Source organism: Anthonomus grandis, chromosome 22 (genome assembly GCF_022605725.1).
Source record: "Anthonomus grandis grandis chromosome 22, icAntGran1.3, whole genome shotgun sequence".
Lineage (NCBI taxonomy): Eukaryota > Metazoa > Arthropoda > Insecta > Coleoptera > Curculionidae > Anthonomus > Anthonomus grandis.
Window position 1 is genome coordinate 33,247,014 of NC_065567.1, and position 22,590 is coordinate 33,269,603.

Sequence of the window (22,590 nt, forward strand, 5' to 3'; positions counted from 1 at the left end):
GAGAAAAATTTTTTTTTTCATGGTGAGCGCCATCTGTTGGTTCATACATTCACTCCATTTGACATTGTGTGTATTCCATGATTCTTTTCGCGGTTAGGTCTAGTAGGTTATGTTTTGATGCTTCCTTGTTTACGGCCCTAAGCAACTGCCCCAAACAACGCCGTGTTTCTCTTTTTCTGGCACCCCTTAGAGAAACGACAACCCTTTTTTACTTTTATACCGCTTTTTACAAGTTTTTACACTTTTACTCAGAAAAAAAATGGAGATTTACGTTTTGATAGGGTTGTTCATGGTCTTTCTCATCGGTGTAGGGTTTTTGAAGTACCGGTAAGTCCTATTTTCTTATTAATTTTATTATAAATCGGCTGGCCTAGTTTTTTCTTTTAGGCGTACGCCTTTCCAAGTACGAATTTAACTTCAAAAATTCATTATTTCTGGGCTGTAGCTCACTATTTTACTGCAAAACACTCAAATTAAACCGAAAAGCAAACTATTACTTGGGCCTAAGTACTGAGACATTGAATGAGCTTTAGAATTTTGTAGTTATTGTCCTGCAGTTCATTTATTCTGTAATTAAGCTTCCTATTACTGTAATTATGTCAAATTACCACTTAATAATGCTTTGAGGTCTACAGAAACAAAACAAGAGTGTCAGCAATTAAAATTTCTTAAAATATTTGTCTATTTTTTATCAGTTGCTAGTTAGGCCAAATTAACGAAAGGTACTTTTGATACGGTACATCACAAAAATTACAAATTTCTCCTCAGCAAAACAGAGAAATAGTGTACTAACCATAGAAAAAAATTAAGAACTTCTAGATATCATGTTTGTCAACCAGTGGCCTCGCCTTTGCTGATAAATTACATGGGATCTTGAGCAGTCAAAGTCAAAAATAGCTTTATTGTTATGTAACATCATCTTTTACAAAAATATAAAAATTTTAACAATTCCTACATACATAGAATATAGAACACATCCAAAGAAAGGGTAGTAAGAATTCACATTACGCTGCGCAAAACTCTTCACTGTCAAAAAATTGTATTTAAAAACTCGTCTACAGAATAAAATGCTTTAGCAAGCAAGAGTTTCTTTATATTTTTCCTAAAACATTTTTCACAATTTATTAGCCTTATATAAAGGGGTAGGTGGTTAAAAAGCCTTCTGCCCCTGTACACAAAAGAAGACTTAATCTGCTCACTTTTTGGGATAGGCAGTGGTAAAGAGAAGGTTGTTCGGAAGTTGTAACCCGAGGAGGGGGGGCCAAGCTGATGGCGATATTTTTTGTGGATAAGACAAACAGTCTCTAAAATAAAAAGGCATGGCAATGTCAGGACAGAGTGTTTTAAAAATAATGGCCTACAGGGGCTACGAAAGGGAGCTGCACACATATAGCGTATGGCTCTTTTTTGCAAAATAAATAGAGAGCTGAACAAATACTGAGAGCACACACCCCAAAACACAATACCGTATCTCAGATAAGACTCTATAAGAGCATGGTAGGCAATTTTGGCCACATCAAGTCCCAGAGAATGTGTTATTACTCTAATAGCATAACAGTTGGATGATAACTTCCCTAATAAAGAGGAGATATGATTTTCAAATTTTAATTGCTTATCAATCGTCAGGCCCAAAAATTTGCATGTTTCAGAAGGACTTATTGTTTCATTTTGTAAAGTGACAGTTCCAAGGTTACATTTAAAAGTTAAAATATTAGTTTTAGAAATATTAAAAGTTAATCTATTAGATTCACACCATGACTTTACAAGAATTAAATCTTCATCAACGATATTTCTTAATCTCTTGGTGTCAGTGTCATGCCAAAGTAATGTTGTATCATCCACAAAGATAGTAAATTTGCCCCTAATTGGAGTTTGAGAGATATCATTGACATATAGCAGGAACAATATTGGTCCAAGAACAGAACCCTGGGGTACACCAGCATCCATATCCAGACGGGATGACATATCATTGTCAAAGAATACCCTTTGTGTTCTTCCAGATAGGTAAGAATGAAACCAGTCGAGAGCAACTCCTCTGAATCCATAGGTTTCTAGCTTCTGCAGCAGTATTCTGTGACTTACACAGTCAAACGTCTTAGATAAGTCACAGAACACCGCCGCCGCACTCTCCCTTTCATTCCTTTTTCATGCAAGGTTAATAATCTAATGTACATATGTATGTATTACATAAAAGGTTTGATATTGCACTGTTCCATTCAATATTGTGTTTTCAATTCTCACACAATCATTGCAGCAATGGTAATGTCAGAATTTTCTTACTGAACTACAAGGTAGGGCCCAGTAATGCAACAGATGCATTTGATCATGATGTAGTGGTTGTTCCTAAGAAAATTTAAATTTTCAATGTATTTCCAATAATATTTTGACAGTTTTTTTTTTTAATAATAATAATAGTCTTTATTCACATATAAGTATATACAAATACAATGAAAAGGCAAGAGTGCAGTTGAATATAATTTGTTCAGCTGATTTATATACTTATCCTTAAGGAGAAGTAGAAATACAGTGCTTTATTATATTATTTAAGGTGTTTAAGGAAAAAAGTACAATGTAAAATACAATTTTTTTGTCTTAATAATTTTAAAGGTACTATTCCATAGCACCATTGAAATATTACATTTTCACTAATAAAACATGACAAAATCACCTGTTCCTACTGTAGACAGTTAGGAATTGCATAGCTACCGACAATACAAACACACACTGAAGTAGGCCAAACAAAAGATACACAACCCCATTTTTGCATTTACACCTGGCACCCTGAAGAGAAATCATCTTTTACCCTATATTTTATGATTTTTTTACACTTTTATTGAGAAAAAATGGAATTATTCTTTTTGATAGCCTTGCTTATGGTCATTCTCTTGGGTACCGGGTTGCTAAAGTATAGGTAAGACCTTTGGTTCTGTATTTTCAAGTATAAAAATGGTTTAGCTTCTTATCTTCGCTCTCTTAACATAGACACAGTATACTTTTATAAAAATTCAGTATTTGAGGGCGGTGGTGTCAATTCAGGCTTTAAAATTGATGCATCAAAGTTTCTGTACTAAAACTTTGTAATACAGAAGCTTTAAAAACATCTTTAAACTCAGAGACTTTTTGTATGGTGTTCGAATCTTTTTCATAAAGAATTATACCTTTGTAGGGCATAAACCCATTTTTTTCTTCTTATTTCTGAGTTGTAGAAAGTAAGCTTTCAAGTGTTGTATGCTAAATCTCTCTTTTAAGTGACTTGATGGCCTTAAGAGATTTATGACACACAAGGAGTTGCAAAAAATCAAATATCTATTTTGTTATTTGTCAACTTGATGGAGACCAATTTTTTATTTATTATATTAAATATTTATACTGTGCTTTGATTGAATTTGGTTAGGTATCTTCACAAGTCTTCCTTATAAAAACAAAGACAGTTTAAGTATTTAGTATTTCAGAGTGTTGGTTTTAATATAAATATTTAAGGAATTCAGTTACAGGTTGAATGTAAGTGCATCAAGATTTCTGTAATGAATCTTATTATTAATGAAAATTTGAAGTGCCTTTAAAGTCTGGAGGTTTGTTTGATTGTGGTTGTACCGTTTTGTAAAGTATTATGTCTTTGTGTTATTTGAATATAATCTTTTCCTGTGCTTTCTGAGAAGTTTGGAGTGAGCTTCTCATTCTTGTCTGTGAAATCTTTCTTTCAGTGTAGTGAATTTAATAAATGTGTCTCTTAAATTTTCACTTAATCATGCCCCAGGAGACATTTATGGAATTCATTACACTGAAAGAAAGATTTCACCGCCAAGAATGAAAAGCTCACTCCAAATGCCTTGCAAATCACAGGAAAACATTATGTTCAAATGGAACAGAGATCTAATTCTTTATGGTTTAATTACAATCAAACAAAATCTGAAGACTTTGAAGATATTTAAGGTTTTTGTAGTATTAATATTTATCGCAGACAATCTGATGCACCTACTTTCAACAACAATTAGAAATCCCAAATTTCAGTGTTGGATTTATTGTCTAGAATTTACAAAGTTAAGGGTTCAAAGAAAGTGCATCAAAGTTTCTGTATGTAATACAACTTAATGCTATAGAAACTTTGATTTGAAGCTTTTAAATGTTTCTCAGGGGGTTGAAAAACTGATTGACAATGAATGTACAAAATTCAACATTCATTGAATTCACTTCCCCAAGAAAAATATTTAATAGACAACATTTAAAAGCCTACTCCTAATGCCTCAGAAATCACAGGAAAACATTATGTTCGAGCGATACAATGAAATAATTCATTACAAAAAAAGGTTTAATTAAAATAAATCCCCTGACTTGGGAAGATACCTTTAAGGTTCCTCTAGTATTAATATTTAATACAGACAATATGATGAACCCTTAACTCTATAATTCTTTAAAATATAAACCAACACTCACAAATACTGAATTTTTAAAGCAATGTCTCAATGTAATAAATCTTAATACTACCAAAATTTTGAGGCCATCGGAGACCTTGAAGGTCTTGAGATTTATTTAATTGTAATTTAACATTTTTTGTAAAGCATTATATCTTTCTACCACTTCAACACAGTTTGTTTTTATTCATGAGTCATTGGAAGTAAGCATTGTTTATTAAATATCAAATTGCTACTTAAAATTCAGACACATACAACACAAGGAGGCACATGGGAAATTAACCCCATATACTTTATAAATAATGACATATTTTTTTAACCATTTGTTAACTTAAGCCAACAATTTATATGTATTATAAAATATATAACTTTTTGTATTGGGACCTACATTTAGGAGTATAGTTAAGACATAGGAAGTAAATGTAGGATTCTTCAGTTCGAGAAGGAAAGTTTCGTTAGCTTCTCAAATTATAGACTTTATACTTGAAATTCGGTCTATTGTGTAATTTATTTGTATTTAAAAGGGGAAGTTTATAGGAAAATAGTCAACCAAATTGCCTGCTTTCTCCTGGGGTCTGACACTTCATATTTTTAAGAAACAGCCCTTGATTTATTCACCTACATATAATTTAGCCCCTTGAGTAATAGCCTAGTTGATAAAATACATTTTTAAAAGACATTTGATGGTTTTCCACTAGTAATTATAGGGTATATTTTTGAAATTACGAGTCAATCAATGGTTTGAAACATTTCATCAGGGGCGAAGCAGAGTATGATGGTGGATGGGACCATCAGGTGTTCACACAGTTGTTGTTATTAGTCCTTTGGTCTTTTTTACAATTACCAAAGATTTTCCCTTGGGAATATCCTTTAAAAGTGTTAGTTTTTTGCTAATCAATGTCAGTTCATCAGATGGCACCAGACATTCATCAGCGCAGTTTGGACAAAACCAAATGTCATGACTCTAAAAGCCCTGCTTTCTGAGGTGTTGGATCTGCTTGAATTTTAAAAGATATTTTATTTTCCTTTTTTAGGATTACATAAATGTAGCGAGTCTGTTCTTGATGAACCTAAATCTGTGGTATCTATAGTTCTAAGTGTTTATGTACTTGTAACTTTGTTAACTAAATAAACTTGTTATCTTTTATAGTCTTATATTGGTAGTATATCTCTCTGGTATTAGTGCTAATATTTTAATACTGATTTATTTTAGGAATGGTTATCCTGTCAATTGCTGGTTCTGCAATTATAACTCTAAAGTACCATTTAGTGACCGTAACAGTTTTATTTGCAAATCCTGCAAGCAGTATAATGGCTTCAACAGGGTAAGTAACAACTATATAAAATGAATGATGAAGCCAAATGTTCTATGTAAAAGTGTGTGTGTTTTTTTTTGTTTTGACTTCTTTGTTCTGCTTGATTATTTTCATTTGAATATGATGATAAATTGTCTTACTCCAGTATATTTTATTTGTTTGTTGTATTTGTGGGTATATTTGAATGTGTTTGTCTATTTTAAAAGAGTAAAATAATCTTTGCCCCCTTTGTTATTGCTTGTGATGTATATTTTTTATTTATCTGGAATATTTAACATTTATCAGAGACCATTGATTTGTTGATTTTCTTAGCTGCTCTCACAGACAATAAAACCTTTCTGATTTTTTAAAGTCCTTGGGTACATGGTCTTGTCATTCCAATAACATCCCCTATAGTTTCAAATTGGAATATGTATGTGACTCATTTGTTTATTTAAAATACGAAAAAGAATATCTAAATTGGTTATGTATGTCAGGCAATATAAACTTACAAGCTAGAATCATAAAATGATATTATATAAGATGCACTTGTTACAAACATACTAAAATGTAAATTCAATATACTCGTCTAATAAATAAAAACAATTACCTATTAAAATAGACTTAATTTTTGTATAAAATTCATTGACAGGTAACCAACACATTAAAAAGCTTGATAGCCCAGTATCTGAGTCCATCCCAGCACCTTTCCAGGCACCAGTATTTTGTATCATGGTCATGTTTTAAATAACGGTTGCTTTTCTTTATGTACAATAGATTTTCAAAAATATATGTACATGGTAGTGTGAGAAATCAAAATGTACAAAAGCCTCTCTACAATCATCTTGGTAACCCAGACCAGCCAGTACCCTAACAGCTCTCCTCTGTAATGCAAACAATCCATGAGCCCCATATGAGTGACGCCATGCCAAGATTCCATAGGACAACTGTGCCTGGACAAGTGCAAAATAGGCAATTCACAGAATTTCATTAGATCCATTGTTCAGCATTTGCTGGATCATGTTTTATGTAGTGTCTGTGTTTTTTTGTTATGGGTTCTTCGTTCAACTTGATAATTAATATATTAAATTGTCTAAATCTTATCACTCTAGTATAAAACTTCATCAATTGTTGTATAACTCTTGACTGTGTTTGTCTATTTTAAAAAGTGTAAAGAAAATCTTTGCCCAGTTTGTTATTACTGGTTAGGTAAACCTTAACATTCATCACAAACTGTTGATTTGCTAAGCTTCTCTTACAGAGAATAAATCCTTTCTGATTTTTTAAATCAGTCTCAAGTAAACAGTCTTATAGTTCCAATTACATACCCTGTACTTTTTTGTTTGATTGTCCTGCAGGTATTCAGACTGCTTTGACTTATGTCCTTAATTTAGTCCTCTAATCTTGATTAAAGCAGCCATTGTGCAGCTGAGAGGTAGTAGATAAATGGATTCATATAATGAATAATACTGTAATCTGTTGCTACGTAAATACATTTCATTTGTACCCTATCTACATACATCTAAAATAAATATATTTTTAGAGAAAACAGCTATTAGTTGTCTGGTTAATCGCTTTATAAATTTAAAACACACATAAAGTGCGGGCCAGAATTGGAGAAACTTTTTGTTTTTTTATTTTTTCCTAATGGAAGTAATTTTAAAGCAATTTTAAATATCATTCCTTTAAATTCAACATTAAATATCAAAACACCTATAAACCTGACCAAATTTAATAAAAAACAAAAAAAATATTAATTGTTAATCTTACCAAAAAAATGTGGGGTTTCATGCTATATTTCACACTACTTTACAGAAAATTAAAAAAAAAACATCAATACTTTGTGACATAACCTTTATTCCTTATAAACTCAGCACATCGTCTTGGCATGGATTTAAGAAGACTGAATAACATCTTCAGAAATTCTGTTCCATACTTCTCCTGAGGCTTGGAATAAATCATCTTTATTATGGAATTTATTAGGATTTGATTGTCTAACTTCTCTCTCTAAGTGCTTCCACAAGTTCCCAATAGGATTAAGGTCTGGACTCTGAGCTGGCCACTTCAAAACACGAATTTATTAAGAGGTCAAGAAATCTTTTACATTATAGTTGTCATGTTGAAATGTCGAAATTAATTTAGTTGGTGCATATGAATTCTTAAGATGTTTAAATAATACTATTCAGTCATGATGTCTTCTACCTTCACTAGTTTTGCCACAAAAACATCCCCATACCATGACATTACCACCTCCATGTTTGATTGTGGAGTTATTGTACTTAGGGTTAGATCTTTGATACCATCCGATCCGAATAAGTTAAATTTGCTTTCATCTGACCATAAGATGTTGTTCCATTCATACTATTCCATTTAACTACAGTCTAAATGTTCTTTTGCGAAACTCAAACGCCCTTGTCTATTTTTCGGATTAAACGGATTTTTTATACAACATCTTAAGATTCAACAATTAGATTATCAGTTCCAGAAATAGTTTGTTTACCTGGCTTTCCAATAATAGCAGTAGTGCCTCTAGTTTGCCACAATTTAATTTGTTTACAAACAACACTTTTATGAGATTCAGTTCTTTAGCAATTGACACTTCTTTAATTCCGGCGTTGTGCTTCTCAATTATAAGTTCTTTTATTTCAACTAATAAATTAACACCTTGAGGCATTCTGGTAACCAATTGTGCTTCTCAAGAATTAAAAACGAAATGATCGGAACTATTCAGTTGATACCGTGTGTACAAAAAGTTTCTCCATTTATGTCCACATGAAAAAAAGACTCACATTCCTTTGATAAAAATCTGGATTTTTTGTATGTATTTATTGATCAGACTAAGAAAACATTTTTAGTATGTACATAGTCGCTCAAAAATGGCACTGTTCATTTGGTCATATAAAATATTTTCTTTAGGATGGCAGCTACAATCGAGTCATTGAAGCACAGCATGATGAATCACTTAATCGCCGTTTCTTACAATTTACATCCTCCAGCAGTCAGTTCCAGAGACCATTTTTGCAAAGGAGCCCGTCTAATGGACTGTGTGATAGATGCAACCATATACAAGAACTGAGAGTTCAGCAGCTAGCTAACTTTGTTCCCATTCGGGATTTTGACAGGGAGATTGAACATTTTCAGTAAGTACTGATACATTAAAAAAAAATTGTTTAGTATTCTTTATAATTAACTTCGCAATTTACTATAGTCGCCCCGCCGAACAGATAGAGTGCTCACTTTTAAAGATGGTTTTTATGAGGCAAAAGCAAAAGCACCTTATTTCGACTACGAAAGTACTTCTAATGGTTAACATAAAAACGTTTTCCGGCATGCTTATAACTCAAAGATAACAACAACAAAACTAACTTTAAAAAAACTACATAACCACAAAAGACTCACGGAGTGGGGTCATGTTACAAACTAATAGTGGCTTTACAAGAGAGATCATCGTAATTATAAATACTTTACACGCCCTCTCAATTTAAATGATCTACCATTTTAATTGCTTAACATAAAATCTAACTTGAAATTAGCAGTACATTCAAAATTTAAAAAAAATATGAATTCTGAAATACACAAACTTTTCTTTTTCTAAAGATTTTTTGAAAATGTCTGAATAGTTTTGGTTAAAAGACACGTATTTTATTATAATTTCTTTTTTATTGCATAGATCTTTAATGAAATGGTATTTAATGTATATGTGTTTACTTCTCTTAGAGTTCTTAAAAGTTTTAATCACTGAAATTGCACTCAGATTATCAATCTTTAGAATCACTGGACTACACTCACGAAACTCGGATAAAATACCTTTCAGATTCACTAGTTCTTGGTCTGCTGCTCCTCCTGATACATATTCGGTTCCATTGAAGACAGAGCTACGCAGTTCTGCTTCCTGGAGTGCCATGCAATCACATTTCCTGCATGAAAACCCACAAATCCATTAATACTTTTTCTGCTCTGCTTATCTCCACCCCAGTCTGCATCACACATTCCCTCTAAACCACTGCCTCCTTTTCTAAATCTCAATCCATAGTCTTTTGTAGCACTCAGATATCTCAAAATGCGTTTTCCTGCTTTCCAAAGTTGTACTGTTGGTTTGTTTAAATATTTACTCAAAACTGACACTCTGTATGTGATTGGCTACAAATTAATCTTCCATAGGGTACTTTTTCTAAGACTGGTTGATTCTCATCCACTTAAAACTTTTGCTCCATAGGTGTTGCAATGTAGCGACACTCCATCATATTGAATTCAGTCAAGAGTCTTGAAATCATCCTTATTTAAATAACTTTTAATCCGACTTCCAGTTTGGTAATTTCCATTCCAAGAAACGATGTTACATCTGGTATATTTTTAACATTAAAGATATCATATAAATCTTGCACAAGTTTCTTAACTTTTATATCGGGTCCTAAAATTAATGCGTTATCAACAAATAATACTAGGTATACATCTTCATTAATATATAAACAGTAATCATCTTTTAAAATGTAATTGTGACATCACTTCATTAAACTTGATGTTCCAACATTTTGGAGCATTTCTTAAACTATAAAGGGCTCTATTTAATTTAAACGTTTTTGACTTGCTCTGTAACTTTATTGTCCAACATCCCATTAAGAAATGCTGTTGGCACATCAATTTCACTCAAGGTCCAATTCTGTTGAACAGGCATTGATAACAAAATTCTAATAGTGGGTAGTTGACATACTGGTGAGCAACTGAACTCCTCAGATTCATTAGGAACTTAAAATCCTTCTGCCACTAGTCTTGCTTTCTCTTGACCATCATCTTTGACTTTAAATATCCGACGTGTGTCAATGGGTACTTTCCCATTCGGTAGCTCTGCCGTTGTCCAAGTTTGAAGCTTCTCATGGGATTCTAGCTCATTATTAATGGCTTCCTGCCAATCTTCAGACTCTGCAGCTTCCATGTTCTTGGTTCATTTTCTGATTAAGAAAGCAAACAAAATGCGACATAAATCTCATAGTCACTGAGATTCTTGGGCCTTGTTACATTCCTTCCGGATCTGGTACTCATTTCCGGTGGTAAAGCCACAGTCTAACAGTTTTATCAAACCGGACGTCCCTTGATTTAATTATAATTATTTCTTATGGCAACCACAGCCTGTATCTTCCTCCACAATAACCAACCATGACAGCTTTTGCTGCCTTCGGGTCCAGTTTGTTTCTCTTTGGCATAACTGTGTACCAGTACCTGCAACCAAAAATCATTAACTTGCTCTAGTTATTTTTCCTATTGTAAATCTTGGATGGTGTTTAACCTCGTGTTAAGGCGGAGGTTGGAGTGCGGTTTAATTCATATGCTGAACACTTGAGTGCTTCTCCCCAAAGAGATTTTGGTAGTCCAGATTCAACAATGTCGGTTCTTACCATATTTAGTAGAGTTCTATTCATCCTTTCTGATTTACCATTTGACTGAGGACTGCAGGGAATAGTGTATTCCACCTGAATAACTTTTTGTCTACAGTATGACTTGAAACTGTTTGCTGAGAATTCTCCTCCATTATCCAGTCTGAACCTTTTAACTTTCTTATCAGCTTCATTCTTTGTTTGTAAAATTTTAACTACCAAAAAGTGTGAGAAGTCATCAAGGATTACCTGAAAGTACTTTCCTCCATCAATGTTTGCTGGAGTGATTAAACCACATATGTCACTATGGACCAACTCTCCAATCTCTGTGTCTAGTGTTTTTCTCATTACTGTAAAAAGATGATCTTGTAGCTTTTCCTTCTACACAAGATGAACATATGCTGTCTATTGTTTTTAGACCCAACTGTGTCAAAGCGAAATACGAGAAATGAAATGAAATACGGGTTATTCACGAACTTTTATTACTTTATCTGTTTGCCGCGACGACTATACTATTCAAATTAGTATACTTTGTACTGGGCAGTATAAATTAAATATGTGTATATTTTTTAGAAATGAAATTGAAAAGGCATTTCGGTTGTGTGACGGGTGTAACTTAATTGCCGCCTCCCTCAAATATGGAGACATCTTTGAGGGAGGACGAAGAACACTGCCGGAGGAAAGGTATCATCAAGAAGTTGAAGAACCTCAGCAACTTAATATGAAGCGGAGACGGTCGCCCAGAAGACCAAGTAAGCCGTTGGAATTCAATTATAATAGACTTAGTAAAACGAGCGCCGTTTTATTGGTTTTATCTATTGTTAATTTATCGGTATTTCTGAATTTACATATGCTTATATTTAAGACTATCTTTCGAGAATCTTCACTGCCACAAAGTGTGATATTTTCTAACTTAGACTCGACTTATAAATATATTAATCAGGAATTTATAGGTAAGTATATGCCTAAAAACTATGCATTTACAGTTTTATATTTATACATATTAGGATTGTTTGTTGAACTTTTAGATAATTTTAATACGAAAAGGGAACATTACCTCACTAACTTAAATAAGGCTTTTGCATGGATATTTTTATCTCTTGCTACTCTATATATTCCTGAACACAGTGATGTAGTATTGTACTGGACTGAACTATTTTGCTTATTATTTTTAATTTATGTTTATGGCTTAAGATTTGTTGTTTCAAAAAGGTCTAAAAAGTATAAATTAAAAAGAATCCCAACTTCTGGCAGAAAAAATGTATCTTTGCAGCAAGAGCAGAAGTCTTTAAATCTATCTGGGTCCAGTTATAATACTGCCTCAATTAACACAAGGAATTTAAGCTACTCAGGAAACTCCTCATTTAATGACTCATTTAACAAATCTGTTAAACAGGATATTGATTTGAGTAAACATTTGAATAATGTTAATATTGGTACAATTAATACTAATTCCCAACGACTTTCGCCAAATCCCTTTTACAATATTCATAGCCGACCACATTCACCAATATATAGTTTCTGTTTGCCCTCACATAACATTCAACCAACACTAAGTGAAGTGCGAAATAGGAATTTATTCAATCAAAGTGCCCCATTCCAAAATGATTTAAGATATCAAAATGGCCCAAGAACTTCACCACTAAATCATTCATACCAGTTTTATAGTTTCTCAAATCAACCGTTTAATAATAGTAGATTTGCTTCCTGTGGCGATATTTCTAGTGTGATAAACGTTCAGTCATATCAAAGGCCAGAAAACTCAATTGGAACATGTGCAAGCTTTGTCCAGCCAATGTCTTTCAATTTTAGTAACACTCAAAATAAAGTTAATTACGACACAAGGGCTCCTTCAGTATCGCAATTGTGGTCTCCTAGGCCAACTAGCCCAAATGAATTTTATAATGCTCTGGACCGAACTGCCTTAAACAATTCAGTGTATAATACTTCTTTTCACCGTGAAAACCCAACTCTTTTCACTGGATCTTCTTTAAATCTAAGCTTTGGTGCTCCACACAGTTCACAAAGTGTTTTCCTAAATCCTAATATTCAGAACAATGCATCACTAAATAATAAACTTCAACATCAAGATGATGATGATGATGATGCTTCTTCCAGAGAGTCTTCTTCAAGTGAAAGCTCAGGATTTATTTCAAATAATGATTTTGTTAAGTGTATGTCACAGTCTTTGCCTAGTTCTCGGGAATCGTCTCCAGTACGATAATATATTTTTCAAATGTTGTTGCATTTCATTTTTAACTGTAAAATAAGTTACTTACTGTAATGGTTTTCATTTTTCAAATAGGTTCGTCTTGCTTATTTTCTCCTAGATATTGATAATCTTGGTTGATAAGTTCAAATCTCTTTGGGGTGGGTTTGAAAGGCCAAGAAAGTACTACAGGGTCCCACATAGCATAATTTCATAAACCGGAAGAAATATAGTTTCGGTTAAATGGGGAAGAAGTTGTGCTGTCCCATCAGATGCGATATTAAGATTTACGATATCTACAGAGATTTTCAAAATATAGGGCTAAAAATAAAATTTGTTTTTTAGAAAACCTGCAAGCCGGCCCTGGCAGCGAGGTGGGTACCTGCCTAGCAGTCGTGTGGCCCTGGGTTCGAATCCCAGACTTGGCATGGTCGTTTATGATGTCCGATTTAGTTTAAATACTAAAAAATTATATAGAGGTTTTTCGTGACTAAATGTGTTTAGCACAAGCACGAGATGGCTGACATCTTTCTGGAAACCTAAAGAGATCTTTTTTATTTTTTTTTATTTTTTAACAAAATAAAATAGGCGATTCGTTGTTTGTTAGAAAGGTTTAAACATTTTATAATATCATACTTTTAAAAAAGTTTTGAATTATTCAACTATCATTATTGATTTGTATTGAGTCTGTGACTTAGTATCCATGAATGCAATAAACAAAACGATTTTTTATGCACGTTCAAGTTTTATGCATGTGTGAAAAAATTCATGGCCTACTATTAAAAAAACAAACATAAATATGGATTTTTCTGATTTTTGAAGCTAAAATTTACTAAAGATTAGGTTGTGATACATCAATGTATTCAGGAAAAAAAAATGCAAAAATTTGACATTAGAATACTATATAGAGTGTTTCATTTAATAAAAAAACCAAGTTTGTGCCCAATCTTAAAATCAGTGCTCTAAAAATTTTTTAAATACGGCACTGACTTTTCCATATGTAAAACTATCTATTATAAGCAGTTTTAATTTTTTTTTCTATCTTATACAGGGCCTGAGAAATAATAACATCTTAAAAAGAGGGCATTTTCGTTTTCGCCACAAAATCATAAAAAGTGATACAGGGTCGCGAAAACCGCAAAGCTATATCTTAAAAAATGACAGAGATACCCTGCAATCTCATCCAAAATGGGACACAGTGTACAATGAGCGCTTTTTAGAAAGACGACAACTAGGTTTAGTGACTTTCAGTAGATTGCAAGTTAATTTAAAATTCTTTTAACAAGCCCAACAAACACAGAAATAGCGACGAAAATTTAGTACTGCAAAGTGTCCTGGAAAATCCGCGCACATCGCTTCGCAAATCGAAGCTAATGTGGAAGTATCTAAAACTATCGCCCAACGAGTTCTCAAAAAGTTTAAATACCGTCCCTATCATGAGCACATTAGTCAGGGACAGATTTTGCAACTGGTTCTTCAGAAAATGCCAGGAATCTTCTAGATTTCCTTTAAAAGTGTTGTGATCGAACGAAAGCAAGCTTATAAATTGTGGTGTCTTTAATAGATATAATATTTATTCGGCCGATGAAAATCCATTTAGAAACCGCGAAATTCGCCATCCAGCAAGATGAGGATTTAATGTTCCCATAGGTACTTTAAAGGGACATGTTTTATTTAACAGTTTTAATGACAACCTAACAGGAACAAGATAGAAATTCTTAAAAATTACAGTTTAGAAGAGTTGCCTCTTCATGACATAGTCAGCATGCGATTCCAACAAGATGGCGCCCTCGCATGCAATTCTACAATTATTTCTAATTACCTAACTGAACAATATGGAAGTAATTGGATAGGAAATCGAGGTCCTATTGCGTGACCTGCCCGCTCACCTGATTTGACGCCCCTTAATTTCTATGTATAAGGATACCTAAGAGATAAAGTGTATTACACTAAGCATACTACAGTGAAAGAACTTGAAGCAGCCGTTCGACAAGCAATTCAAGAAATGCCACGACAAATTGTCCAAAATGCTTGTTTGGCTATGATTAAGGGGTGTACATTGTGTATTGACAAAAATTGAGGTCTTTTTGAACACTTTATTAATTAATTTTATTTTGGTTAATTGTTGATTGTTATTTGTTTAATTTTATTTATCGTTGCAAGTTGTTGTTTCATTTTTTTTAAAATTTCATTTTCATATTAAATGAAATCACAGCCTTTGTTTTCACAGCCTCCAGTTTTGTAAGTGAAAAAATGTTTTTTTTTTTAATAAATTTATGTTTTCCGCCATATCAAGATAGGGTTGTTATACATGGTTGAAAAGGTCTTTTTACGTGCTATTTAATGGCGTATAATCCAATATGGCGTCCATAAGAAATAATAAAGTTGACTATGGTTGCATCAAATCTAAAATGCCTAGAAAAATATCGTTAACGTCAATCGATTGGTCATAGTAGATACGCCAAAACTACCAAATTTTATTAAAATCGGATTAAAGATGGCGACAATATTGCAGGTTTTCTAAAAACCAAATATTTAGATTTAGCCCCATATTTTGAAAACCCTTGTAGATATTGTGGATCTTAATATTGCATCTGATTGGGCTTAAAACAGCACAACTTTTTCCCCATTAAACCGAAACTATATGATGTCGATTAGGTGAGCTGAGGAATGAATTGACTATAAAGAGTCCTTATTATTTTTTTAATCTAAACCCATGCCAAAAGCTTTGTTTGGCTGCTACCAAAAGACTTCACCTACTATGTTATTCATTAAGGGTTTATGTATGCGGAAAAAACATGCTTGGATATTTTAAAAAGATTTCCTATGACACAATAAAATAGACCATTAATTTACCAAGTTTATACGAGCACCGTGGTTTAGTGGACATCGGTTTAACATAATTGGCATGTATAAACACCCGTAAACCGGCTTAGTTTAAATCGTTTTAAATAAGTGGATGATCCAATTTGAAACCGCTTTAAACTATCGTGTATACACCTGTCACCACTCAACCGATTTTACTCCCAGTGCTTAAATGCTTTAAAAAAATTAATAAACAGATATTAAAGGTTAGATGTTAATTAATAATTATTGTTAATTAATAATCGCTTGTTAAACTACTCAAATTTTCAAGTAATTTACTAACTAGTCAGCTCAACTATTTTTCTGTTGAATTCCTTGATTGGCAATGGTAAACAGTTGTTTAATCTTAAGGTGGACTCCCTTTCTTAATCCTCTCATGTAAACATTAGCCAAACTGAATTATCTCTAAACCGCTAAACCGGTTAGGTGGTTTAATTGCCCGTATAAACTTGGTAATATACTGACATAAAAATAGATTTAAGGATTATTATTCTTTATAATATTAGATAATTGCATTAATACTTAAATAAATGCATTCTACAACTCAGGGTTAGCTCAACTTTAATGTTAAACAAATAGTTTTAAATGATTTATTTTTTTTAGCAGTTTATAAAGACTGAAATATTGTGCCAATAATTTTTTTTGTTGTTTAAATCGATTTTCGAAGCTCTATTTTGCTTTACTGATTCGATTTGTTTTCTATGTTCTAATTGAAAGGCATCTGTAAAAGTTTATTTTTTAAATGTTTCGGTTAAGTTTGTTAGTTCGGTTTAGATCTTATTGTTAATATCTAAAAATTAAAACAGTTTTCCAACTTTACCAAAAAAAACTTGGAGAAATTCAGTAAAAAGTTTACATGTTTGGTGAAGTGGTTAAACAGTTTTGTGATACCTTAAGATTGTTATTTTCTGTTATTAAAGAACAAGAATGTTTGCAAGGGTAAATGTTAAAAAAATATATCCAAATGAGTTCAAAATGCATTTAAAATGTATGCATTTAACTTAGAATGTTTTTTATGTATACCTGTTGATGTGCAAAAGTTAAAAATTGAAACACAAAATATATGTAGGTCTATCCTAATCTAGTCTAGTAAATGAGCTTTTTTACATTAGGCCTAATTTTAAATTAACTCTTTCGCATAAAATATTATTTCTACGCCGAAAGTCAATGAATAAGTGCCTACATGTTTAATATATTTCTTAGGCATTGATATTTCTTACTAATACTTTTCTCTTATAAAAAAGAAATTAGTTAATGTTAGTGAACGTTAACTAAAAATATGATCACGTTAAGAGGTTTCGTGATTCTTAGTAATTGAAATTAATTATTTATGGTGTTTATGGGCTGTTATTTATTAATTAGGGCTGTTATTTTTATTTTAAACCTTGTCTGCAAAGTAAAAGTTTGTTGGAAGTGATGTTATTGGTCGCGCATGATTTTTTTTTACTTAGCCCTTTCTATCCGGATTTGTTTTTTTTTTTAACTTTTTTGTTTGGAAATTTTTATACCTATGTATGTACAAATACATAAAAAAAAGTTAATTTTTTTAATTTTTTTATATCATGACACGATGATGTCCCAGGGGCTTTTTTTGGCAGGATATATTTGTCCCAGCAATCAGCCAAGTTAACTGTGATAGATTGTAAAAAAATCTTAGCATAATGGTAAATTACACATTCTGAACAACTTCAAAAGCCTTGTTTCGGGTAAATGATCGCCAACATTATTTTGATCCCGGTACTAATAATAATACTCCAATCACTAATAGTCTGTGATTCCGCTAGTTTCACAACATATTAAATAAAGGTAGCTTTTTTGTGATTTATTTCTTTAAATATAATAAAGGAGGAATGACCGCCATCGAAAGGAACTTATAGTATACTTTTCGCCACCACTTTTCAGATTTTCTGTTGATATCATATAGAGAAACCATGTGATCGGCATGATCCACATCGCCTATGTACTTATTGTGAAGCTCTTCAGGACATGAAAATTCTGAAACAGATTCGTCTTTCATTTTTCTTGAACCTTTAGTTATTATGGATTTATGACAGTTTGAAATCAAAACAAAATCTTTTGTATCTTGCCATCTAATAGCTAAAGTTTCCTGATTACTAAATCTTATTTGTGATTCTCCTCTTGCTAGTTTTCCTTCAAACTTCGGCATATCCTTGCGACTTCTCATGCAAGTTCCCACTGCAGCAAATTGAATGTCGTTCATCAATTTGACTGATGTAAAAAATCCGTCAAAACACAAAACAACACTACATTTGCTTTTGGATCACTTGAAGAAGTCAGCTTTTTTACTACTCGTTCATCGAGACTGTAAGTTTAGTTTCCTTGCCACTATAAATGTTTAGGTCATAAATACAGTCAACGAATCACATCTTATCCAAATTTTGATTCCACGTTTTATTAGTTTAATTTTGCCATCGACTCGTTGATACTCTGAAAAGTTGAATCACTTCAGGTTCGTTGAAATATAACTTTGACAGAAGTAGTTTACTTCTATCCCTTGATATTGCATTTTTTATTGCTTCGTTACCAAGCGACGGATTATTTGACCATTACATAGAAAATGTTGGTACTCTATTATAATGCATAATCAAAGACACACCAGTTATTAGCACAGGTTTTCTCAGCATATCTCTTTGAAGCTTTGTTGTGAATATTTTGTCTTTGATTTGTATAATGTATATGTATCAGTGTTTTCATCTTCTTCAACGTTTAACATAGAAGAACCACTAACGATTCCTTCTGACTCAGATTCAAATGATGGCAGAAAATCTCGATGTTGCACGCTGTCGCCACTACCAAACGGTTCAGAATAATGTGAATCTTCCTCATCTTCGATTGTTGTCAATCAAGTACTTCAGTTCATCATTTGTAAGGACCACGAACTTAATAAATATACCTGGACTGCTAATGCATATGACCACGATACCCAAAAATGACCACTGCCTGGTGACCGCCATCTTTATGGTGGTTGTATCTTTTTGATGTTTGTCACTCTGAACATTTTTAGTGTTGCCAACAAAAATATGTTAAATAACGGTAATGAAGTTGACGTGTTGCCTAGTTTTTGGCGATTTGTAAACGACGCTTGGTTATATCCTCTGCAACAGGCGATATAGCTTCCTCCTTATTTAATACATGGATAATGTATCACCATCCTTATTTAAACGTATTTGGTTCACTGTTTCTCAAAACCGAATTATTGTGAATTATCTGTTTGTGTTGTTTATTAATATGAATGAATAATATATTTTTACTATATAGACCCTTACTAATCACAAATCTTCATAAAATCATCTATATAGAAGGAAAAATCACCTAGATAGAAGGAAAGTAAAAGTCATAATAGTAAAAATAGAAAGAAAATAAAAGTGTTTTTAACTAAATTTGTTAAGTAAATACAAGCAAAAATTTAAATGAAGATCATTATTTTCATGGTATTAGGATTTATAAGATTCAAGATTATCAGAATAATAAAACAAATATTTTAAAGTGCATGCATCTATCGCAAGTTAATTAAAACTTTGTCTCATTTTAGAATAGGATTACTTTCGTTCATAAATTTTAACGAAACAGAAAACTCACAGATCTAAGGCAACTCTCTTAAATTCTTAACTAAATGTTACTTTTTATTTTGTATTTGTAAACATAACCTCTTAAAAACTTTAATTGTTTTGTTTCCCTACAATTGGCACAACTAAAATTTGTCAGAGTGACCAACATCAAAAGGACACAATCACGCAAAATGGCGGCCCCCTAGTAGTGGTCATTTACTTTTCATTGAATTGGCATTCCAGGTATATTTATTAAGTTCGTGGTAAGGGCCCTTTCCCTCTCACTCATGCTGTAATAAAAATAATTGCTAAGAGGGCAAAAAAAGTAAAAATTCAAAATAAAAAAATGTAGTGCTTTATTTAAGTAAATATACTTACTTTGCACTCCCGAATTTCAATAAACAATAATAATGTATTCCAAACAGACCACTAAAAAACGAAAACAATACTAAAACTATGTTACCACATCGCAAATTTTTCTCCCAAAGCTATAAAGTACTGATGTATCCCAGTAAGAAGTGTTTTAAATAACATGTAGCCCGTTTTAGGAATGTATGAAAAGCTGCTGATGGGACATATGTGTCCCTACAGGAGCGAAAGGGTTAAATATTTATAAACCTACTTGGCAAAATTACTTTTTAACAAAACTTGGCAAAAAATGGTTTTTTTTTTAATACACACAAGACATCTCCTAGTTATCGAAACTAACTTAAAGTAATTTTGCCAAAATCATTAAAAAAGTTATTTTTTTTTCACTCCAGAATGTGATTTTATATTTACGCTTTCGCATATCATTTTATGAAATGTAGAATTTCGTTTTAATTTTAGCTAGTTTAGGTATTTATTTTATATTAAAAAAAATTAGAAAACTTTAGGAGAGTTTTTTTTCTTACCCTATTTCCAGTTGTTAAAAAAATTGTTCGTTTCAGATACCCCAACAAGGATGGCGTTACGGCGAAGAAAGAGTGAATAACAAGCTCAATTTTTTTAGAAAATTTATTCAAAATTTCAGGTGAAACATCAAAGATCTTATGCTTCTGGCTCTTCTATATTTATTTTTATTGCTATAGGGATTTACACCTTTAAGAAGCATTCATATCCTTTTAATAAATGGCTCTATATTATCGTATATGCTATCCATTAATAAAGGATCTTAAAACTTAGCCTCGTGGCTTTTTTGCTTTCTTATGCTTTAAATCCTTTTACTTTTACATAAAAATTCCATCCTAGGTATATTTATCATGAAAATGAGCGGGTAATGACAATTGGAGGGAATTTAAGGGAAACGGGCAAAATTAACATTCAGGAAACCAAAGGAATGTCTATAGTTTGCGGCGCAGGCAAGTGGATGCCCAATCTAAATTAAGGTGAATCAGCCTTTATTAATAGTCCATAAACTTTACTGTTACCAGTTTTTTGGTAACTAATAACAATAGTTATTACAGTTACAACAGCAATCCAGGAGTTTAAGGCAAAATTATTACAGTGGTAGAAGGTCCACATTTTATGTCCCATTAGGGTTCTTGGAGTGAAAAATTAAAACACAATTGAAGGAGATTAAAACTATTGTACTGTGTGGGTAATCGGAAATATTTAAACACAAAATAAAACGGAAAAAACATTTTTAGTTTTACTTTGTGCTTTTGTGTTTTTTAGATATTATTAATTAGCATTTCTTTTTCAGCGTACATTTTATTTAGCAGAAAAATACAAGGATGTCCTGACGAATATCGAAAGTCTTCTACATCTCTTTATTGTGCTTATTGAGCCGTTCAATATGGCAAATAATTATGCTGAAATTAATTATTTCAAAATTTACTGAAATATTCATAATAAATTTTAGAGTGAGTTTACTTCTTTGCCATAAAAAACTGCTCATAGATTGTTTATGTATTTCCGTTCTAGATGAAATTTTAGAAAAAAAAATGGGAGGGAATTTAAAGAATTGGCTGTTAAACAATGGGCGAAACCAAAGGTGTCTAAAATGTCTCAAAGCAGACAAGGCAAGAAGAGGAGGAAAAAAAGGACGAATTAAATTAAAATTGTAATACAAGGTAAATAATACTGTATCAGTATATATTTATTGTTCATTTTATTTTTACTAGTTAAAAATAATATAATTACTACACTATATTTTCAGGTAACAATTACCCGCCCATCTCCGTAGTTCCAAAATCCCAGCGTCAGTTCTATCCGACCTTACCATCGAAATTTTCAAGATCTTTACATATATTTATAATTTTTTTTATACTACGGGGTTGCAAATTAAAATAATTGAAAAAGTTATTAGTTGTTTTTCTTGATATTCTGCTTGTTGTGCATCTGTCGGTTTTGCAATTAAAATAACTGCTCTTGAACTTATATTTAGTCCTAAATGAATTGAGGCTGAGATATCGTATACGTTTTTCTAGCTGTTAACTTACAGTCACGTGTATTTTAGAAACAGTAAGGCCAATTCATAAAAATAACCAGAAATGTAATACTGCTAACTTACTGTTACCATACTGCTCTTTGCCTTGATTAAAAAATAAATCGTATATATAATCATAATCATATTAGGTGGTATATTTAGTTATTAAAAAAAGAGATAAGGAACTAGCATCTAATTATTAACCCATTTCTAATTAAAGCTAGATTGTCTACCTGCCTTAAAAAATACGACTTGATATTAAACAAACAATTTGGTTTCCGCGAGGGCATTAGTACCCATGACGCAAAAGTTATTTTTTTTAATTATTCTGGTGCGCCATCAAACACTAAAAAACGAGATATCTAGGGAACGGTTAATTTTAGCGGGTTCTAACAAGAATACCTTTTTTACTTAAACATATTAGGGAATTTGTTTCCTTTACAAAAAAAAATCAAAAC

The 22,590-nt window shown here is 32.1% G+C and overlaps 1 protein-coding gene across 6 annotated transcripts; it reads left to right on the forward strand.

The window, feature by feature from the left end:
• Nucleotides 1-112: 112 nt before the first annotated feature.
• On the forward strand, nucleotides 113-22,008 carry LOC126748255 (transmembrane protein 201). Of its 6 annotated transcripts, none has more exons than XR_007664677.1 (9): nucleotides 113-327; nucleotides 5,626-5,737; nucleotides 8,624-8,847; nucleotides 11,653-11,831; nucleotides 20,652-20,734; nucleotides 20,953-21,297; nucleotides 21,407-21,566; nucleotides 21,628-21,776; nucleotides 21,863-22,008. XR_007664677.1 is itself a non-coding variant. In XM_050457360.1 (8 exons), the coding sequence occupies exons 1-5, from the start codon at nucleotides 260-262 to the stop codon at nucleotides 20,693-20,695; spliced, it is 627 nt and encodes a 208-aa protein (XP_050313317.1). In that variant the 5' UTR covers nucleotides 113-259; the 3' UTR covers nucleotides 20,696-20,734; nucleotides 20,953-21,566; nucleotides 21,628-21,776; nucleotides 21,863-22,008. The 6 variants fall into 6 exon arrangements, 3 of the variants coding, with proteins under 3 accessions (XP_050313317.1, XP_050313316.1, XP_050313315.1); XR_007664679.1 differs by having other exon boundaries at nucleotides 20,953-21,089; nucleotides 21,159-21,566; XR_007664678.1 differs by having other exon boundaries at nucleotides 20,953-21,089; nucleotides 21,168-21,566.
• The last annotated feature ends 582 nt before the right edge of the window (nucleotides 22,009-22,590 follow it).

Coding starts and splice junctions, on each gene's coding strand:
- LOC126748255 (XM_050457358.1), top strand. CDS start 260: ATGGAGATTTACGTTTTGATAGGGTTGTTCATGGTCTTTCTCATCGGT. Junction 328..5,625: donor GTAGGGTTTTTGAAGTACCG/GTAAGTCCTATT, acceptor GATTTATTTTAG/GAATGGTTATCCTGTCAATT. Junction 5,738..8,623: donor AGTATAATGGCTTCAACAGG/GTAAGTAACAAC, acceptor TATTTTCTTTAG/GATGGCAGCTACAATCGAGT.